The sequence below is a fragment of the Natator depressus genome, chromosome 10 (assembly GCF_965152275.1).
Source record: "Natator depressus isolate rNatDep1 chromosome 10, rNatDep2.hap1, whole genome shotgun sequence".
Lineage (NCBI taxonomy): Eukaryota > Metazoa > Chordata > Testudines > Cheloniidae > Natator > Natator depressus.
Window position 1 is genome coordinate 50,009,965 of NC_134243.1, and position 18,430 is coordinate 50,028,394.

The window sequence follows — 18,430 nt, forward strand, 5'->3', positions numbered from 1 at the left end:
AAACCTCATCACAGGGCGCTGGCGTCGCGGGTGCTGGTTGGGTGGCAGCGAGTTCGGGTGGGAGGAGCAGGAGCGGCGCCCAGGTAAGAGATGTGGGGTCTCGGGGCGGGCGCCGGGCGCCTGTTGGAGTGTTAACTGGTGCGGAAGAGGGGAGCTGGCGCCGCGGACGGCGGGTGCTGGGGGGGGGCCGCCGGAGACCCGGGACCCTCAGGCGGTTTCCGGGGAGGTGGGAGTGGTACAGGATGTCAAGGGTCCCATGTCCTGCGTTCCTCTTGGGCAGTGCCCACCCGCCTGCTGTTACTCCCGCCCCCAGGATCCCAGGAACTGGCCCGGCCCAGACTGGTCCGTTCCTCCGTGCAGTTGGCCGCGCTCTGCGTAGTGGGTGTCACTCCCCCCCGTGTAATTAGCTAGTTCCCCCTCTTCTTTGTGTGAACCTTTCACCCAGCCAGAGGGGAGAGAAGCATTTCTTAACAATTAGGAAAACATGATTATCAAACCCAAAGAAGTGGCAGGGGGACCCAGGAGTAGGTGTAGAACCTGGAAGTGTTTTAAGCTCACTTTTAAAAATCAGCTTGATTTCAAGATGCCAGTGCCCATTTAATCTGTGACAATACAGGAAACCCCAAATTTGAAATTAGAAAATTTAAATAATGAAAAATGGATTTCATATTTGCTTTACTTCCAGTCACCCAGCTCTGTCATATTTCTGTTGTTACTTTTTCAGGGCTATACATGTGCATTGTATTTCATCTTTCACTCTTTTCAAGTTTCTCTGCCTTGAAGTGTTTACAGCCTAAGGCCTCAATCTTGGAATGAGCTCCAAGTGGGTTGGACCCTCATTCCCATAGGATGCATATTGCAGGATCCATTGTCCTGGTCCCATGAATCTGTACAAAGTCCAATTGATTTAATTGGGATGCCATGTAAGTGGAGAGGTATATGGTACTGGATCCTGATACAGGACTGTGGCCTTGGAAAAATAATATCTCACTGCATATCAGAACATGATATGATTACTAGAGGCTTCTTATTGCTGACGCTACTTTATATGCCACTGTTTCAATCCCAGGTAGGGCTCAGTGGCAAGTCTTGCCTTGGAAGGTTAAATAGTACTTCTGCCCTTTTAGTTCATTCTTCTGGTAAACCTGGGGGAAGAAAGAGGAAGGGTAAACTGTCTTGTGAAGATTTATTTGTATTCTTATTTGGGCTGTCAGTCGCAGTTAACTCACGCGATTAACTAAAAAAAATTAAATCACAATTAAAAAAATTAATCGCACTTATAACAATAGAATACCAATTGAAATTTATTAAATCTTTTTGGATGTTTTTCTACATTTTCAATATTGATTTCAGTTACAACACAGAATACAAAGTGCACAGTGCTCACTGTATATTATTTTTTTATTACAAATAAATGCACTGTAAAAATGATAAACAAAAGAAATAGTATTTTTCAATTCACCTCCTACAAGTACTGACATATGCAGTCTCTTTATCGTGAAAGTGTAACTTACAAATGCAGATTTTTTGGTTACATAGCCATACTCAAAAACAGAACAGTGTAAAACTTTCTACAAGAGCCTACAAGTCCACTCAGTCCTACTTCTTATTCTGCCAAACCGCTAAGGGTTTGTTTACATTGACGGGAGATACTGCTGCCTGCTTCCAATTTACAGTGTCACCTGGAAGTGAGAACAGGCATTCGTGTGGTACTTTTGTAGCCAGCATTGCAAGGTATTTACATGCCAGGTATGCTAAACATTCGTATGCTCCTTCATGCTTTGGCCACCATTCCAGAGGACATGCTTCCATCCTGATGATGCGCGTTAAAAAATAATGTCAATTAAATATGTGACTGTTCTCCTTGGGGGGAGAATTGTATGTCTCCTGCTCTGTTTTACCTGCATTCTGCCATATATTTCATGTTATAGCAGTCTCAGATGATGACCCAGCACATGTTCGTTTTAAGAATACTTTCACAGCAGATTTGACAAAACGCAAAGAAAGTACTGATGTGAGATTTCTAAAAATAGCCACAGCACTCAACTCAAGGTTTAAGAATCGGAAGTGCCGTCCAAAATCTGAGAGGGACGAGGTGTGGAGCATACTTTTAGAAGTCTTAAAAGAGCAACACCCTGATGCGGAAACTACAGAACCCAAACCACCAAAAAAGAAAATCAACCTTCTGCTGGTGGCATCTGACTCAGATGATGAAAATGAACATGTGTCAGTTCGCAGTGCTTTGGATCATTTTCAAGTAGAACCCATCATCAGCATGGATGCATGTCTTCTAGAATGGTGGTTGAAGCGTGAAGGGACATATGAATCTTTAGCACAACGAGCACGTAAATATCTTGCGTTCGCATGGCACTGTTGTAGCTGGCGTTGCCTGTTCTCACTTTCAGGTGATGTAAACAAGAAGCAGGCAGTATTATCTCCTGCAAATTGTAACCAAACTTGTTTGTCTGAGTGATTGGCTGACCAAGAAGTAGGAGGAGTGAGTGGACTTGTAGGCTGTAAAGTTTTACATTGTTTTATTTCTGAATGCAGGTTTTTTTCCTACTTAATTCTATACTTGTAAGTTCAACTTTCATGATAAAGAGATTGCACTACAGTACTTGTATGAGGTGAATTGAAAAATATTTTTTTGGTTTATATAGTGCAAATATTTGTAATAAAAAACAAACATAAAGCGAGCACTGTACACTTTGTATTTGTGTTGTAATTGAAATTAATATATTTGAAAATGTAGTAAACATCCAAAATATTTAAAATAATTGGTATTCTATTGTTGTTTAACAGCGCGATTAATTTTTTTAATCGCTTGACAGCCCTAACTCTTATTTCTGACCTTAATTTTTTTCTTTTTGTTTCCAGAGTATTCCTATGCATATTCAGCTTATATAAAGAAATGACCACACAGGTAAATACACAGGAGTAATTAAACTAATCTCTCTAGTTTTGATTTTTGACCTATTTCTATAACGTGGATGTTCTTTTTCATTTCAGTACAGTATTCTCTTCAAGCAAGAACAAGGTGAGGAGATACTAACATGGTATTGTGCTGTTAATTTTTCTTCTCTAAAATCTTTATCTCCTTGGATTTAAAATGAGTACTAACAGATTGTATTCTCACTAAGTCTAAATCTATGTGAAACGTTTCACAAATCTGAGTGGGTTTTATGGTATTTTTAGCTGCAGTAATCACGGTAAATAAAACTGGATTTAACACTGCATGGGCATGATCCAAGCACACCAAAGTCAACAAAAGGACTCCTGTTGACTTCAGTGGGCTTTGGATCAGGCCCTATGAGAACATTCCCAATCCATGTTACTTTTTTGTAGACTGGTTCAGGTGTACTTGAGAATGTATGGAGTCATAGGCAAGCCCATGATCCCTGAGGCTGTTTACTGTGACCACGGCTCCCTGGATTCTGTGGTTCTACAGCATGTGCCACAGATTCCTGCAGCAGAATCCCATGCTTTCATGAGTGATAGTATTCCCAACTGCAGACACCAAGAGCTTCCTCCCTGACAACTTTTCCATTATAGTTATGAATTGTCAATACGAACATCTGCATTGCGTTTGATTTACTGAGCTCCTAGATTTCTAACACAATGAATGCTATACTGATTTATTTTTCATTTTTGAATCTGATTGGTTTTTGTGTTAAATGTCCCTGTTTTGTTTTGTAAACTACCTAAACCTGACGCAGAATTTCAAAGTCTTTTGGACTGAAATGCCACAGTAACCAGAAGCTTTGCTGCAGGATTTAGGTCCAGCTGGCTACATGGTTTACATGGCCTTGACCGGGGCTTGCATTGTGCTATGGGTGGAATCTAACATGGCTGCTCCTCAGATACCATGCTTGCTAGCAGCTTTCCATTCTGTTCTTTCCATAGTGTATATGTTCTCAGGATGACATGAGAATTATAGGTGAGAGGGGAAGGTATTGTTAGCCGATTCAGCGCATTATTAGTGCTTCCGTCTGCTTATAGCAGGAAGTAAGAACAAGCAACTGCTGTGGGTAAATATACCTGCTTGATTCCAAGAAACACCATTGTTTTCTCTCTAATATTTGTGCTCTCTTTCAGCACATGATGATGCCATCTGGTCAGTTGCATGGGGAAAGAATAAAAGAGATGGTTCTGAAACGGTAATCTCTGGATCATTAGATGATCTAGTGAAGGTCTGGAAATGGTAAGTGAGGGGTTCAATAAACATTGATTAAACTGATTAACAATTGGAAATACAATGTAAACTAGTGCAGAAATACAGTATTCTTTCCTTTCTCTAGCCCTAGAACATCAGTAGCTGTGCACTGCACAGTAAGTAGCAGAGCACTTTGCTTTGCTGAAATGGGGGCTGGGCTTGGGAAACAAACTGGAAAAAAAGGTTGTAAGTAGTGCCACGCACAAACTGTCTGCTTTCACTCTTCACCTGCTGTGCAAAAGGTAAGAAATGCTTTTTAAAAAGAGAGACCGATAAAGAAGGGGGAGGTGGGAAAGCTGGAGGTGGGTGCAGTACCTGAAATTACTGTTAATTAGTTTGTTTTTGTTTGTGTTTTTTTACAAAAGGACTGATGAAAAATTAGATCTACAATGGACTTTAGAGGGCCATCAACTGGGTGTGGTATCAGTAGATATCAGCCACACCGGTACCATTGCAGCATCCAGTTCCCTAGATGCTCATATTCGTCTGTGGGACTTAGAAACTGGCAAACAGGTCAAGTCCATAGATGCTGGTCCTGGTAAGATCTTGCTGCTAATTTGGTTTATTTGTAATCTGTGTAATGTGTGTGTGTGTGTGTGTGTATACAGTACAGTAGAGAACTAACATACTAGCTGGGAGTGATTAGCTTTTTTTATAGTGTCACAACTGTCTCCTTCCTTTTGCAAAACAAGGATATGAGATTAACAGACATTCACTTGCATTCACTTTACCAGTGCACTCTATACTGGTATAAGCCAGTGCTAAACTGATGTGTCTCTATTTGGGGTTGCACTGATAACAATCTATTTAAAAACTGATTTTAGTTAAACTAGTGCAACTTCTAGGTGTAGACAAGGTCATCATGTAATCTTGCTGGTTTTACTCACTGTCTCATTAGAGTTCTGAATTGCACTAAAGTGACTTTTTTGTTGAGGATGCATAAGGCAGAATAGAATCCAGTTATCTCATAGGTGTAGTGATCAGAAAGTCTAGTGGTGGCAAAAAACCCTATTCAAATACATAGTGATGGCTGAGATTTGCATACTAAGAAGGCCCCAGGTTTGCTGCAGGTGCACTTTGAAATTCAGTACTGTGCAGAGAGTGCTTGTTTATGAAATGCATGGCTATGTCCAAAGGTGCAAATCAAAATAAATAAGGCGTAAGCCTAGATAAGCCTTGACAAGCACTGAATTTCAATTTGGAGGGCACAAGATCTTAACCAAAGGATTGAAATACACCTCTACCCTGATATAACGCGGTAAAGCAGCGCTCTGGGGGGTGGGGGCTGCGCGCTCCGGCAGACCAGCGCGTCAGCATGTCTGGTTCCAACACTGATCTGAGCGGCGTGTTAAGGGTGCTGGGCCGGGGCAGAGGGTCTCGGGGACGCGGTCAGGGAGTAGGGGGGGTTGGATGGTTTGGAGGTTCTGGGGGCAGGGCAGTCAGGGGACGGGGAACGGGGGCGTTGGATAGGGCATGGGAGTCCTGGGGGGCCTGTCAGGGCGTTGGGGTGTGGATAGGGGTCGGGGCAGTCAGGGGACAGGGAGCAGGGGGGTTGGGTAGGGGGTGGAGTCTTGGGAGGGGTGGTTAGGAGTGGGGGTCTCTGGAGGAGGTAGTCGGGGGCAAGGAGCCAGGGAGGGTTGGATGGGTCGGGGGTTCTGAGTGGTCAGTCAGGGGGTGGGAAGTGACTATTAATAACGGAAATGCTCGAGACCAAAGCAAGTTTGATATAACGCGGTAAGATTTTTTTTGTCTCCCAAGGACCTCGTTATATCAGGGTAGAGGTGTATTATAACAAGGAATGTTGGTAGATCAACTTTGTAGGGTCGGGGAATGAATGACTAAGCACATATATAATAAATCTGAGGCACACAGCACCAGGCTAAGTAGATAACTATAAAAAGTCACCATGTAATTCTATTTCAATGAATAATGATCTGCCCTGCACTCTTTTCCCTTCTGTCTGTAAGTGCTTTCGGTCTCTGTTGCTGTAGTGCTGCTTCTGACAAAGGCAACCGTTCTTTCTTCTAATGCTTTTCAAGCAAATAGGAGGATTTTTTTTTTTTTTTTTGAAAGGCAGTGATAGCTAATGCTATTTAACGCTCTTAATATGCTGCTGTTCTAGGAGGATGCCTAGACTAAGATATTCCTGGAAAATGTGATCTGTGATTAAGCTGAAAAACAAACACCTTAAGCGTTTATTCTGTCAGCTTTTGTTAGCTTGGTGTGAATTTAACTTTTGTGGCTGAATTGCAGGGGAATAAACTATCTGTGAACAGGTATACGTGGAATTAACATTGTTGGCTAAAAACTATAAACAAGATTAAATATACCAAATATTTTTTCTTTTTTGCACAGTTGATGCCTGGTCGTTGGCTTTTTCACCAGATTCCCAGTATCTTGCAACAGGAAGTCATGTGGGAAAAGTGAACATTTTTGGTGTTGAAACTGGAAAAAAGGAATATTCTCTGGACACTAGAGGGAAATTCATCCTTAGCATTGCATATGTAAGAACTTCTCTTCTGTTAAAATATCATCCTTGTAATCTGCTGTAAATCACTCATTTTCTAGCACTGTAGTAACAACCTTAACAGGAACCTTTATTTAAAAAACAACACCGACTTCCTTCCTACCTATCCTCCACTTCTAGGCAATAACTTCCTAAAGCAAGCACTTTACTTCTGCTTATAATTGCCGTTGGCCTTTCCTGTATGTATAATGGTCCTTTGCTCCAACTTAACTGATGAATTGGACCAGCCTTAAAGGTAATACAAGCTTTCTATAATGCCCTTGTCTTCCAGCAAGGATATCCGACCATTACAGATACCAATTAAATCTCTGAATTCCACTTTAGGAGGTAACTTTGTTGATGATGGTGAAACTGAGGCATAATAAGTTTAAATGACTTTTCCTAAGTGAGACACAAAACTATCGAAAAGCACACACTCTTGACTGTAAATTATTACAATAGAAAATCCCCTGTTGTTGTACATTAGAATGAATAGTGCATCTAGTAAAATAAACAGGCAGATGGACATTAAGGACATCATGCAGTCTGAAAACTATCTGGAAAAGTCGCTCTTGCTCATGCGCTACTTATGAATTTCAGTCTTAGATCTTCAGATTTTTCTGAGCCCACCATACTAAATATCTTGCATGGCAGATTGTTTTGATGTCATCTTGTCTCTTTGCACCTTCCCCATCCTCCCAATACAAAATAAGAGTAGTTATAAAATGTGTAATATATGTATTGTTATAGAGTCCAGATGGAAAATATTTAGCCAGTGGAGCAATAGATGGCATCATCAATATTTTTGATATTGCAACTGGAAAACTTCTGCATACGCTAGAAGGTAAGTCTTGGAATGTTTGCAGTGTGCAAGTTATAGCTTTAGTCCAGATTAAAATGTTAGTTAAGAAACACTTTAATATTAGTTTGATGGGTTGAAATGTCATGTTAATTTGTCCATCTTGAATGTTCACTTGCAAGCTTACACTGATGGACAGGTTTCCAAGCCAGTCCACCTATATCTGTGCTCTGATTTAGGCACCATCATTTTTATGGTTCTAAATCAGGGGTGGGCAAACTTTTTTTTTTTTTTTGCCCTGAGGGCCACATCGGGGTTGTGAAATGGTATGGAGGGCCGGGTAGGGAAGGCTGTGCCTCTGCAAACAGCCTGGCCCCCGCCCCCATCTGCCCCCTCCCACTTCCTGCCCCCTGACTGTCCGCTTCAGAACCCCCGACCCATCCAACCCCCCCTACTCCCTCTCTCCTGACCGCTTCCACCCTGAACCTCTGCCCCATCCAGCCGCCCCCTGGGACCTCCTGCGCCTTATCCAACCCCTCCTCCCCCTGCCCCCTTACCATGCCGCTCAGAGTGGCAGGACAGGCTTATTGGAAAGCCTGGGAGGTGGGTGGGCGCAAGCCACGCTGCCCGCATGGATGCGGGGGAGGGGGAGACACTGGGGGAGGGACCAGGGGCTAGCCTCCCCAGCCAGGAGCTCGGGGGCTGGGCAGGACGGTCGCACAGGCCGGATGTGGCCCACGGGCCGTAGGTTGCCCAGCTCTGTTCTAAATGCTGAAGTATGTGCGGGATCCAATTGTAAATCTTCAGCATGCACCATGGATGTGTTTTAGAAAGCAAAACCAGTTATGCTTAACTGGATTCTTCCTAACAAATCAGTTTAACCTTCCCCAGTGCTAGCAAATGAAGCTGGTCTCTCAATGCTGCCTTACTCCTTCTCTTTCCCCCCCCCCCCCCCATATTAAAAAGTTAGTTCCCATGGCTAGAAGAGTTCTGGAATGTTGAAACTCTCTAACAGGGATGAAGAGATACTCTTAAGTAGTTTATGCAACTCTCTTTTTAATGTAGTCTTAGAAAATATGTAAAAGACTGAAGATAAATGACACACAGGGCACAATATGACTTCTGATACCACGGTGCTGAATTTTTTTCTGTAGTTCTTCTAAGTAAGAACCATAGCTGTAAAAACATGGTAATCCTGTGTGGAAATGAATATGCTCTGCCATGACAGAGACTAGTGCTCAGGAACCCTCCAGATTCCTTATATATACTTATACTGACTGTACTGAGAAGGGTTTTGGGGGCAAGGGCAGAAGTAGCCTAAGAATGAGGAGCTTTAACAATTGTTCAAATATGTAAATTGAAAAGTATCTCCTTGCCTTTTTTTTTTTTTTTTGAGGAAAGATATTATCTTGACTTAAACTCGCTTTAATAATTCTTCTTACCAATGAGAGAGTATTTACAGATCAACCATGCCTATTTTGAATTTTAGGCCATGCGATGCCAATTCGCTCATTGACGTTTTCTCCGGATTCCCAGCTGCTCGTTACAGCTTCAGATGATGGATATATCAAAATCTATGATGTGTAAGTTGTTTCACAAGACATGTGATATAAAACTAATATTCTAAGAGGCTGTAATGTCTTAGGACAAACTACTCTTGGGGGAATTCTGCGCTGTACAGCGCATGTGTATATTGAATGAGCCCTGCAGATTTCTAACTTTTTGCGCAGAAAAAAGCTGCTGCCAAAATGTTGCTGCAGTGCTGCCTTTTGCCCACCAGACGGCGATGTGGCAATAGAACAAAGTTGCAGCTCCCCACAGTGAGGGGGAGAGCTGCCTTCCCAGCGCTTGTCAGGCCAGGTCAAGAGACGGGCTGTGGAGTGCAGGAGGAGGGGGGGCTGTCAGATGGGGGCTCATAAGGGCTAGTGGAGGAGGACAGACTGGGACAGGGGCTGAATGGGAGAGGAGGCACGTGGGGAGGGAGGTGCAGAGACATGGGGACGTGGGGAGGGAGGGCAGAACTACATAGGGACAGGGGAGTGGCTAGGTGAGGGCACAGAGACACATGGGGATGGGCAGATGTGCCTGAATAACTGGGAGAGGCTACGGGTCATCCAGGGTCTACATGGGGGAAGCTCCCTAACAATTCCTCCCTGCCCTGTGCCCCAAAAACAAAACACCTGTTCCGTACTTTTCCCACCCATACCCAACAGCCTTCCAAGTTCACACCCAGGCTCCTTCCCAGCAATTTACTTCCCTCTCCCTCAGCTCCTCCGTTACCCGGACTCCCACAAGCCTTTGCTCTGCTTCTGAGGTGTGTGGGAAATACGGTTCTGTATTGTAGTTTAAATGAATTATTATACAAAGTTCTGTATGAATATGCTTAGTAAGGAATCTATTTGTTAAACATGTCCTGAATCTTTTTTGCTGTCTGTATTGTTACAGACATACTTGCTGACAGGTATTTTGAAATAAATGACCAAAAATAATTGAAACTGGTGTGATTATATTGTGTTGTTTTGACAAATAAAATATGCAGAATTTTGCAGAATGTTAAAATATTGTGCACAGAATTTTTATTTTTTTGTCACCAGAATTCCACCAGGAGTAACAAACCAAGCATTCTGCTGTATGGAATTATCTTAAAAGTGTGGTCGAATAACTAACTATTTTTTAAAAATCTGACATTTTAAACTGTAAAACACTAAATCCTGTGAACTTGGACTCTTTTAAAAAGGTGCAAGGGTAGATGGCGGATCTGGCTCAGAAAATTGATGCCCACTCGCTGTATTTGGTAGTTCAGTATACCTACTAGCCTCATTCTTCTCCTGCATACATTTTTTTTCTGGTTCACCTTTAGAATTTCTGCTTCATGCCTAAGATATGCTGCCTCATTCGTTATCTTTGTCTTCACACTCCCTTGAAGCCCTTGGCTTTCTCCCGATCGCTGCCCTCTTTTTCTGCAGCCTATCACTCTCCCGACTCTCTGTGGCAATACATTCTTCCTCCTGCTATCTGGGCTTTCTTTGATTTCCACCAGTCTGGCTTTTCTCCTTTCCGCTTTGCTGAAACTTATCTCAAAATCATTACCTACCTTTTCCTAGCTAAGTCCAAAGGTATTTTATGCTCAAATCCTAGGCCTTGTTAGTTCAAGCACCCTGACTCTCTCCCCAGTGCGGGAGGGGCTGTGTCTCAGATAACCGTGACCTAGGCCCCCAAGAACTTACCTGGAATTAGCACATGAAATTTTAATGCATTTTTTTTATTATATGGTGTCTAACTAAACTTTTTGTCTCCCGTAGACAACATGCAAACTTGGCAGGCACACTAAGTGGTCATGGATCCTGGGTATTAAATGTGGCATTTTGTCCAGATGATACTCATTTTGTTTCCAGGTATTTAGCATTTTTAATGAGTGAAAGATCTGTTATAAATTACTATGGGCCAGACTGATATCCTTACTTACATAGGTTTCAGAGTAGCAGCCGTGTTAGTCTGTATCCGCAAAAAGGAGTACTTGTGACACCTTAGAGACTAACAAATTTTATTTGAGCATAAGCTTTCGTGAGCTACAGCTCACTACATCGGAATAGTGCCTTATACAAACAATCCCGTTGACATCCGTGGGGCTTTTTATGCAGTTGAGGTACTTCTGCATGTAAATAAGGGTATCACAAGCTGGCCCTAAATTTTTGTAAAGTAGCAAGTGAGTGAACATACCTAACTGAAGGCAAAGATACTGATTCTCAAAATGCATGTTAATTTATTTTAACAATTGTAGCTTAGCTTCTCGTTATTTAATTGATGCATCATCCTATTGTACTATAGTATATTGTAAAAAATAATGATATCTTGGTAATAACCCTTGGAATAGTACAGACTAGTAAGAGTCTACTCAATTGTGCTTTCTTTAGCTAACCAATGTGCTTCAGAGTATTGGTGATTGCTGTGTTTGGAAGTCTCATTTATTTTTCATGCTGTTCATATTAAAATAATTGCAAATTGAGGCCAGTGTTTCTAGAACCTGCTGGTAGATCTTCATTTATTCTGTTGTCTTCCCCCTAATTTTGAGGGTTTTTTAATACTGTAGTATCAGATCTTTGGTCTCTTAATTATACTATAATCGAATTGCTACTAATTCAGATATTGATCTAAAATATTTTCCAGTTCATCTGACAAAAGCGTAAAAGTTTGGGATGCTGGAACAAGGACCTGTGTTCATACCTTCTTTGATCATCAGGATCAGGTATATTAAGAATGTAGGACATGTATAATTCTCTTATCTGGTCTTCTTATCTAGATAGATTTACTAGTATGAAAACTTCACTTCACTTAGGGCTTGTCCATACAAATGCTCAGTTTGCAGCAAGCAGGCATGTGAACCTGCCGCATGCTAAGTGTCTGTGTGGACCCTGCTGCAGTACACCAGAAGTTCCCTAGTGCGCTTTAATCTGCCCCAGTTTTGAAAGAGGCTAGAATGGGGTCGATTTACACCCTGGCTTGCTGCAAACTAAGTGTTTTGTATTGGCAGGTCCTTACATATTTTAATTGAAATCCAGGCTCCATTGAAGTCAAAAGCCCATTGAAATCAGTGGGGCCAGGATTTCACCACTAGTCCTTGGGATAGTGCATTAACATTTTAAAGATTTGATGGTATTTGACAGTTGCTATCCTAGAATCTATTTCCCCCCAGCTCCTAGGCTGACCTTTTCTAAGTACTGTAATAATTTTTACAGCCCCAGTCAAGAGGCACCCTCTAGGGTGGTGAAATGGAATCTCATCAGTCTGTATCAAATCAGTACATCTTTGCTACACTCCTGTTTTGGTTCATAGCAAACAGGGTGAGTGTGCTCTGTATGTAAAGGAAAAAATATAGACTGTTAAAGGGAGTGGGTTGGTGCCTTTTCCCCTAATTATGTAGGAAGAAATCCTGAAAGCTTATTTCTTCTTGAGGTTTTTTTCTCAAAAATCTGGATTATCAACTCATTTGCTGGGAGGCCTTCTTGGAATAGGAGCTCTCACTGGAGTGGTAGCTGTCTTTGAGACAGCGTGGGGGCTAAATCTTTCCCAAACTAACCTCTTTCCTCCCAAATATTTTGGGCATTTGAATGTAAGTGTTAACAAAAACAAACCAAAGAGAGGGGTGTACTTAATTAAAAACAAAATAATTAAAAACAAACCAACCCTATCTTCCCTATTAGTCAGTTTTCACTTCCTTGGTAATTTGTGCTGTCATCGCTACTGATTTCCCCCAGTCTTTGAGGATAAACAGGGTAGATAAGACCTGGATATCTAATTTTTAAAAAAATAAAATAAATTATTATTTTTCTTTTTGATAACTGTCTTTTTGTATTGATGTCTTGCTCTCAGGAGACTAACACACAGTAGTGCCCTTCCAGGTGTGTGAGAGGAGTGTTAATGAAAAGTGGTGGTGCAACTGACAAAGACTTCCCAAAATAAACTGAAGACAGAGCCCTTTTGGCAATAGCTCACTAATGTGCTATTTTTAAATTTTTATCTTAGACCTTGTAACATGATAGGAATAGTTTAAGGACTGACCAAACCTCTATAGGGTTTGTATTAGTACTTAAGTCATTAGATAGCTGTCTGGGTTTACTTCTGCTGAAGGTGGCCATTTTTTAGCCTGTGCACCCCTCCATTTCCTTTCAGCCTTGCATTTCTCATGCTTTGTTTCCTTTCCCTTCCCCTTCCCCTTCCTGAAATTACTATAAACTAGTTTGGCTTGGAATGGAGTAGGTTATCACAGCTACTGAGAGAACCGAACTTGTTGAAATCGATTCACATTAGAATGACCATTTTGTACATACCTTTCATTCCTCATTCATCCAGGTTGTTGGGGCATAAACTGCATATTCAGCTAGATGGGTGCAGTAGGAAGATAATTGGGTTTTTATAGTATTTAAACAATATCAGGGCTCAGAAGATGAAACATGAGGCTAGTGCCTTTTTCAGACCGATGGCAGTCTCCTACGGTGCCTTGGTTATCTCAACAGCTTTACACTAGTAGTGGAACTGATATATTTAAATACTATCCCCACTACTTGGTGACTACTGAAAATGTGAAACAATGGCATCTTGTTACCCACTTCAATGAGCTATTGTTTGCGCTCTTCTATTTGCAGGTCTGGGGAGTGAAATACAATGGAAATGGTTCCAAAATTGTATCTGTTGGAGACGACCAGGAAATCCATATCTATGACTGTCCAATTTAAAGATGCTGAGTCAGGCGTATTGGTTAATTATGTATGTACAGGTTTTCAGGAGTACTGCACTTCTCATATGTTGCCACTTACTTAAAGATGCTTCTGATTATTTTGTTAATGTGATAATGTATTTTAACAATGCTGAATCTTGGACTCTGTTGACACAATAGAAAAATCAAAATGTACATAAGGTTTATATGTATCTTTATCACTTTACATTTGGCATGAAAGAACTCTACATTTTAAAATAGAAGTTACTATTGTAGTTGCATATAACTAACTACTGCTTTCTCTTAAGCAGTCTCAGGTACATATTTCCAAATACATACTGTTCCAAGGTGAAGTAACTGCTTACTTAAGCTACCTCCATATTTTTCTCTCCAGAACTATATAAATAGATTTGAATCTGAAATTGTTGACTGGCTCTGGCTGAGGCTTAATTTAAGAAACATTACTGGCTCTTAAACCGTGTATATGTGTCAGATATGGCAGCCAGCATGCTGGTTGCTAAACAGTTGTCCTGGTGATGTGGGACAGGGTCATTTAAGTTGAACATATTCTAGCACCTGTTCTCAAGGCACATGGTTCACTAGTCATGGTGTATCAACTTTAAATTAAAAACAACCACCCCAAACTTAAGTTTATATTCTCTTTTTACTGGAAGTGTATTAGCTGTAAAAGTTATAACCCATTTCCTAGCCCTGTGTCCTGACTGTGAACTGATTCATGAAGGGGGGGAATTCAATGTGACACATGGAAAAACATTTTCTCAGTGTTCCAGTTAAAATTCAACTTTTTTTTTTTTTTTAAAACCCATAAAACCAAACTGTAGAGGGGAAGTTTCCTTTCATGTCAGTGCTTAGATGACCTGTTTCTGGGAGCTCTTGTAATACAGTCTCATTGTAGGGCATATGGTAGGTAAGCTATTGATGCAGAACCTCTGGATTGTTTCAGCTTCAAGTTTCCCTCCTGCAGTAGGTTTTATTTTTTTTTCTCAATTCTATCTCAATGCAGAACAGTTATATACAAAGTATACCATTAATTTCTTGCATTATACAGTTGATGCTACCATTTGCTACTTCTATAAAATACAGGCTTAATTTCACATTTTCCTCTATCATATGTCCTCCAGACAAGAAGTATGTATGGTTATATCCTGTGTGTTTAACTACCAGTTTGAGGAAATAATAAACATTTAAAGGTGAGATACTCTAACAGTTCCCAGCACTATGTAAGACACATTCTAAGGGTCCCTGTTTCCCATTGTTTTTATCATTGACACTAATGCTGTGAGTGGCAAAATCTTAACAATAAAATAAGTTCCATACATTGTTCTACACAATGTTACTCTTCCTCCCTGCTCCATGTAAAAACCCTCTTCCTAGCTCTAGTGCAGGATTAGGTATAGGTTTTTAAGTGTAACATCTATTCTGCATAGTCTAATAAGTAGCAGCCTATGCCTGTAATGTGAACTGCAAGCAGGCCATCCCAAATGTGTAAGACAGCTACCTAATTATAAAATGGGCCAAAAATAAAAGTTATAGTATGCTTCATGTAGTGGTAGACAGGTATTTACAAGCAAAGTATGACATTCTGTGGTCAGTGGTAATGTTCAAAGGGGACTTTTTTTCTCTTCCTAATGCAGGGGTGGGCAAATGTTTTGGCCAGAGGGCCACATCTGGGAATAGAAATTGTATGGTGGCCATGCTCACAAAATTGGGGTTGTGGTGCAGGAGGGGGTATGGGCTCTGGCATGGGGCCAGAACTGAGTTCAGAGTGCAGGAGGGGGCTCTGGCTTGGGGCAGGAGATTTTGGGCTGGGATTGTGGGGTTCAGAGGGTGGGAGGGGGATCAAGGCTGGGGCAGGGGTTTGGGGCATGGGGAGAGGCTCAGATGTGCAGGCTCTAGGCAGCACTTACCTCAAGCAGCTCCCAGAAGCAGCATGTCCCTTCTCTGGCTCCTACATGGAAGCAGGGCCGAGTGACTCGACATACTGCCCTATCCACAGGCATGGCCCCTGCAGCTCCCATTGGAGCATCAGAGGGATCTATTGGAGCATGTAGGAACTGAAGCGGGGCCATGCCGTGGCTTCTAGGAGCCACGTAGAGTGGCCCCTGACCCTGCTGCTCAGCTGGAGTGCTGGAGCCAGGCAAGCCTGAGACCCTGCTCCCCAGCTGGAGCTCATGGGCTGGCTTAAAATGGCTGGTGGGCCAGAGCTAGCCTATGGGCTACAGTTTGCCCACCCGTCCCACTGCAAGCAAGAGCTGAAGGTTCAAGTCTTTATTCTGCAGGTTGAAGTCATATGTAAGATCAGCTCTTTTCTTGTCTGAAGCTAGGAATTCCTTTAGTGGAAAACGCAGGTAACTAGAACTGATGTAGGGGGTTATGTTACAGAAACTAAATCAAATTGTGTACAAGGGAGTTGCCTTTTTATACCATGTGGACATATGCTTTTATGTGAACAGCAGCTATATGGTGATCCCTAGTGTCATCTCAGATCTTGCTGATTCTCTATACAAATACCCTTGGATAGAGATGTATACTGCTATAAACACAATAAGTCCTATTAGCTGCATAAATAAAAACAGCTAGCTACTTTGAACTTAAGCATGACTGGTGTCATTCTGTGCTTGTAAAATTATGTACGAGGCCCTGCACATTGCTGTTACAGTTACTACAGCACATCAATGAAAATTGGAAAAGCTCAGCTAGAGGAAGCACCCGCTTTTCCATTCAGCAGTAGTACATAAATCCTACACTGATTTAGACAATGGAGCTACCTCATGTGACTAAACTGCTAATAGATTGTAGCTGCAGTGAGTACAGACCATCTCGACTACTTCTAGAAATATAATTGACAAGTGCTGATAGCCCCTGTGCATTTCATCTGAATACAGTCTGGAGATTTTAGAACCAATGGATTCTGAATAGGGACTTGTTTGATATGATCCCCCTTCAGAAAACTTATGACTTTACTGTAGGCTGCTGTAATCCAAAACAGTCCTAGCTTTGAGAGTGTAACTGAGCTAAGGAAGGACCTAAAACATAGGATAGGGAAACCTCTGCTACTGAAGCTGGAACAGTAACACTAATGTTTTACAGGTTTATTATTTTAACTTGGTGCTGGAATAAAATCTAGAGAGATCACTGTCAGACAAGCCACTGTAGTTACTCTACAGACTAAAGTACAAATAGAACAGATCTTAAAGTGGAAGAGTACATTTGACAGTATGGGGAGAGGAAAATAAAATAGGTCCCTATTAAAAATACAGGACATAAGTTCCCTTGGCCTGCTAGTGTAAGTGGCAGGTAAACCTAGCTTCTCCACTCCCTCTAAAGATACTGTGAATTACAGAGAGGAATGGGGGAAGTCTCAGGGCCTCTATGCACTGCTTGAGGCAGGGTCGTGTACTTGGTTTGTGGAAAAGAAAAAGCTGAGTTCTGGCTATAATGGCCCCCCTGGGTACTTATTCTGGTGGAAGTGCTCTTTTTCCAGTTTAGCTTATCATTTTGGCAAGTGTTTCAGCTAAACTGACATTACTTACCAGACTAAGTGTATTCATCACAAGGAATTATAGTGGTAAAAAGCTTTTCCTAGTAGACTAACTTATAGACATACCATGCCTTATCCTATTTGAGTTTTTGCTACTTAGCCATACTTATGCTAGGTGGTAAGACAGGCAGACAAAGCTGGTGCTCAAGTAAATGATTAATGAAAAGCTTGTCTTGTGTAGCAGTATGTTTGCCCAGAATCCATTATACTTCTGGACATTGTTGAGGAGGTAAAAACATAGTATTACTATAGTAAACAGTCTAACGGTTTGTTTAAACTAAACCTTAAAGCCCTAGCCTGAACTGCCTAGCAACAGAGGGATAAACTTTGAAAAGTTAACATGGAGACACTAAAGCAAGTTAGTTCTGAGATTGGCTACTGGACATAACACAGCCTCAGCTCAACATTTAGTTCTGGGCTGGCATACAGAACAAAGATTTATAGACTTATAACAGGCTTAATGATGAAAGGAGCACAAGACTGTACTTTTCAGACAGACTTCTGCTTGGACCTAAGATGTTTTTATTGTAGGAAACAAGCTAACTTTACCATATGAAAAATATTTACATAAGACACACTAAGCTGGTATTGCAAGAGTCTTACATAAAATAGTACTCTTGAACTTACTCTGCTTCCTGAGCGGTACTTCACTAAAGCTGTGGACCTTTATAGCAACTAAAAGATATGCACAGTCAATTTTCTCAGCTGCGTAACTAGGAAATGTTAAGTTACACATAAAGACTATGAATACTTAAATATGAATTGGTTACAAACATATGGGCAACACAGCAACTCAATTTGCTGAAGACAAAAAAAAAAAAAAGAGGTAGTGGCTATTGAAGCCATGCAGTTTTCATTGTGAAAATTAACATTCCAGATGACTCATCCATTCAATTTCATTTTAAGATGTCTGGCATTGCACTCCTGTTCTGGGACCTTCTTCATCTTCTTCATATACTTCTCTACTATTACGGCAAGTTTGCTCTCTTGGATCAAACTCTGTAAGTTCAACCTGATCCATGTCCTCTGTAATCATTACTTCTTCTCGTGGAGGAAGCAAAGCTTCCAATATAGGCAGTTTCTCCATGGGAAGCCACTGATGCTCTGGAAACATGACCTACAAATAAAAATGTTTT

The 18,430-nt window shown here is 41.4% G+C and overlaps 2 protein-coding genes across 3 annotated transcripts in view; one reads left to right on the forward strand and one right to left on the reverse strand.

Annotated features, from left to right (window-relative positions):
• Positions 1 to 15,247, forward strand: SKIC8 (SKI8 subunit of superkiller complex). Of its 2 annotated transcripts, none has more exons than XM_074966097.1 (11): positions 1 to 83; positions 2,878 to 2,923; positions 3,010 to 3,037; positions 4,096 to 4,201; positions 4,579 to 4,751; positions 6,569 to 6,717; positions 7,470 to 7,563; positions 9,008 to 9,101; positions 10,821 to 10,913; positions 11,686 to 11,764; positions 13,662 to 15,247. In XM_074966097.1, the coding sequence occupies exons 2-11, from the start codon at positions 2,912 to 2,914 to the stop codon at positions 13,749 to 13,751; spliced, it is 918 nt and encodes a 305-aa protein (XP_074822198.1). In that variant the 5' UTR covers positions 1 to 83; positions 2,878 to 2,911; the 3' UTR covers positions 13,752 to 15,247. The 2 variants fall into 2 exon arrangements, with proteins under 2 accessions (XP_074822198.1, XP_074822199.1); XM_074966098.1 differs by lacking the exon at positions 1 to 83 and adding an exon at positions 838 to 1,101.
• The window catches only part of DNAJA4 (DnaJ heat shock protein family (Hsp40) member A4), a 13,651-nt gene continuing 9,736 nt past the window's right edge, over positions 14,516 to 18,430 (reverse strand). The window contains exon 8 of the mRNA XM_074966096.1: positions 14,516 to 18,411. Coding sequence (XP_074822197.1) covers positions 18,196 to 18,411 — 216 coding nt within the window. The 3' untranslated portion in view covers positions 14,516 to 18,195. The remainder of the gene's footprint in view (positions 18,412 to 18,430) is intronic.

Coding starts and splice junctions, on each gene's coding strand:
- SKIC8 (XM_074966098.1), top strand. CDS start 917: ATGCCATGTAAGTGGAGAGGTATATGGTACTGGATCCTGATACAGGAC. Junction 1,102..2,877: donor GGCAAGTCTTGCCTTGGAAG/GTTAAATAGTAC, acceptor TTTTGTTTCCAG/AGTATTCCTATGCATATTCA. Junction 2,924..3,009: donor ATAAAGAAATGACCACACAG/GTAAATACACAG, acceptor TTTTCATTTCAG/TACAGTATTCTCTTCAAGCA.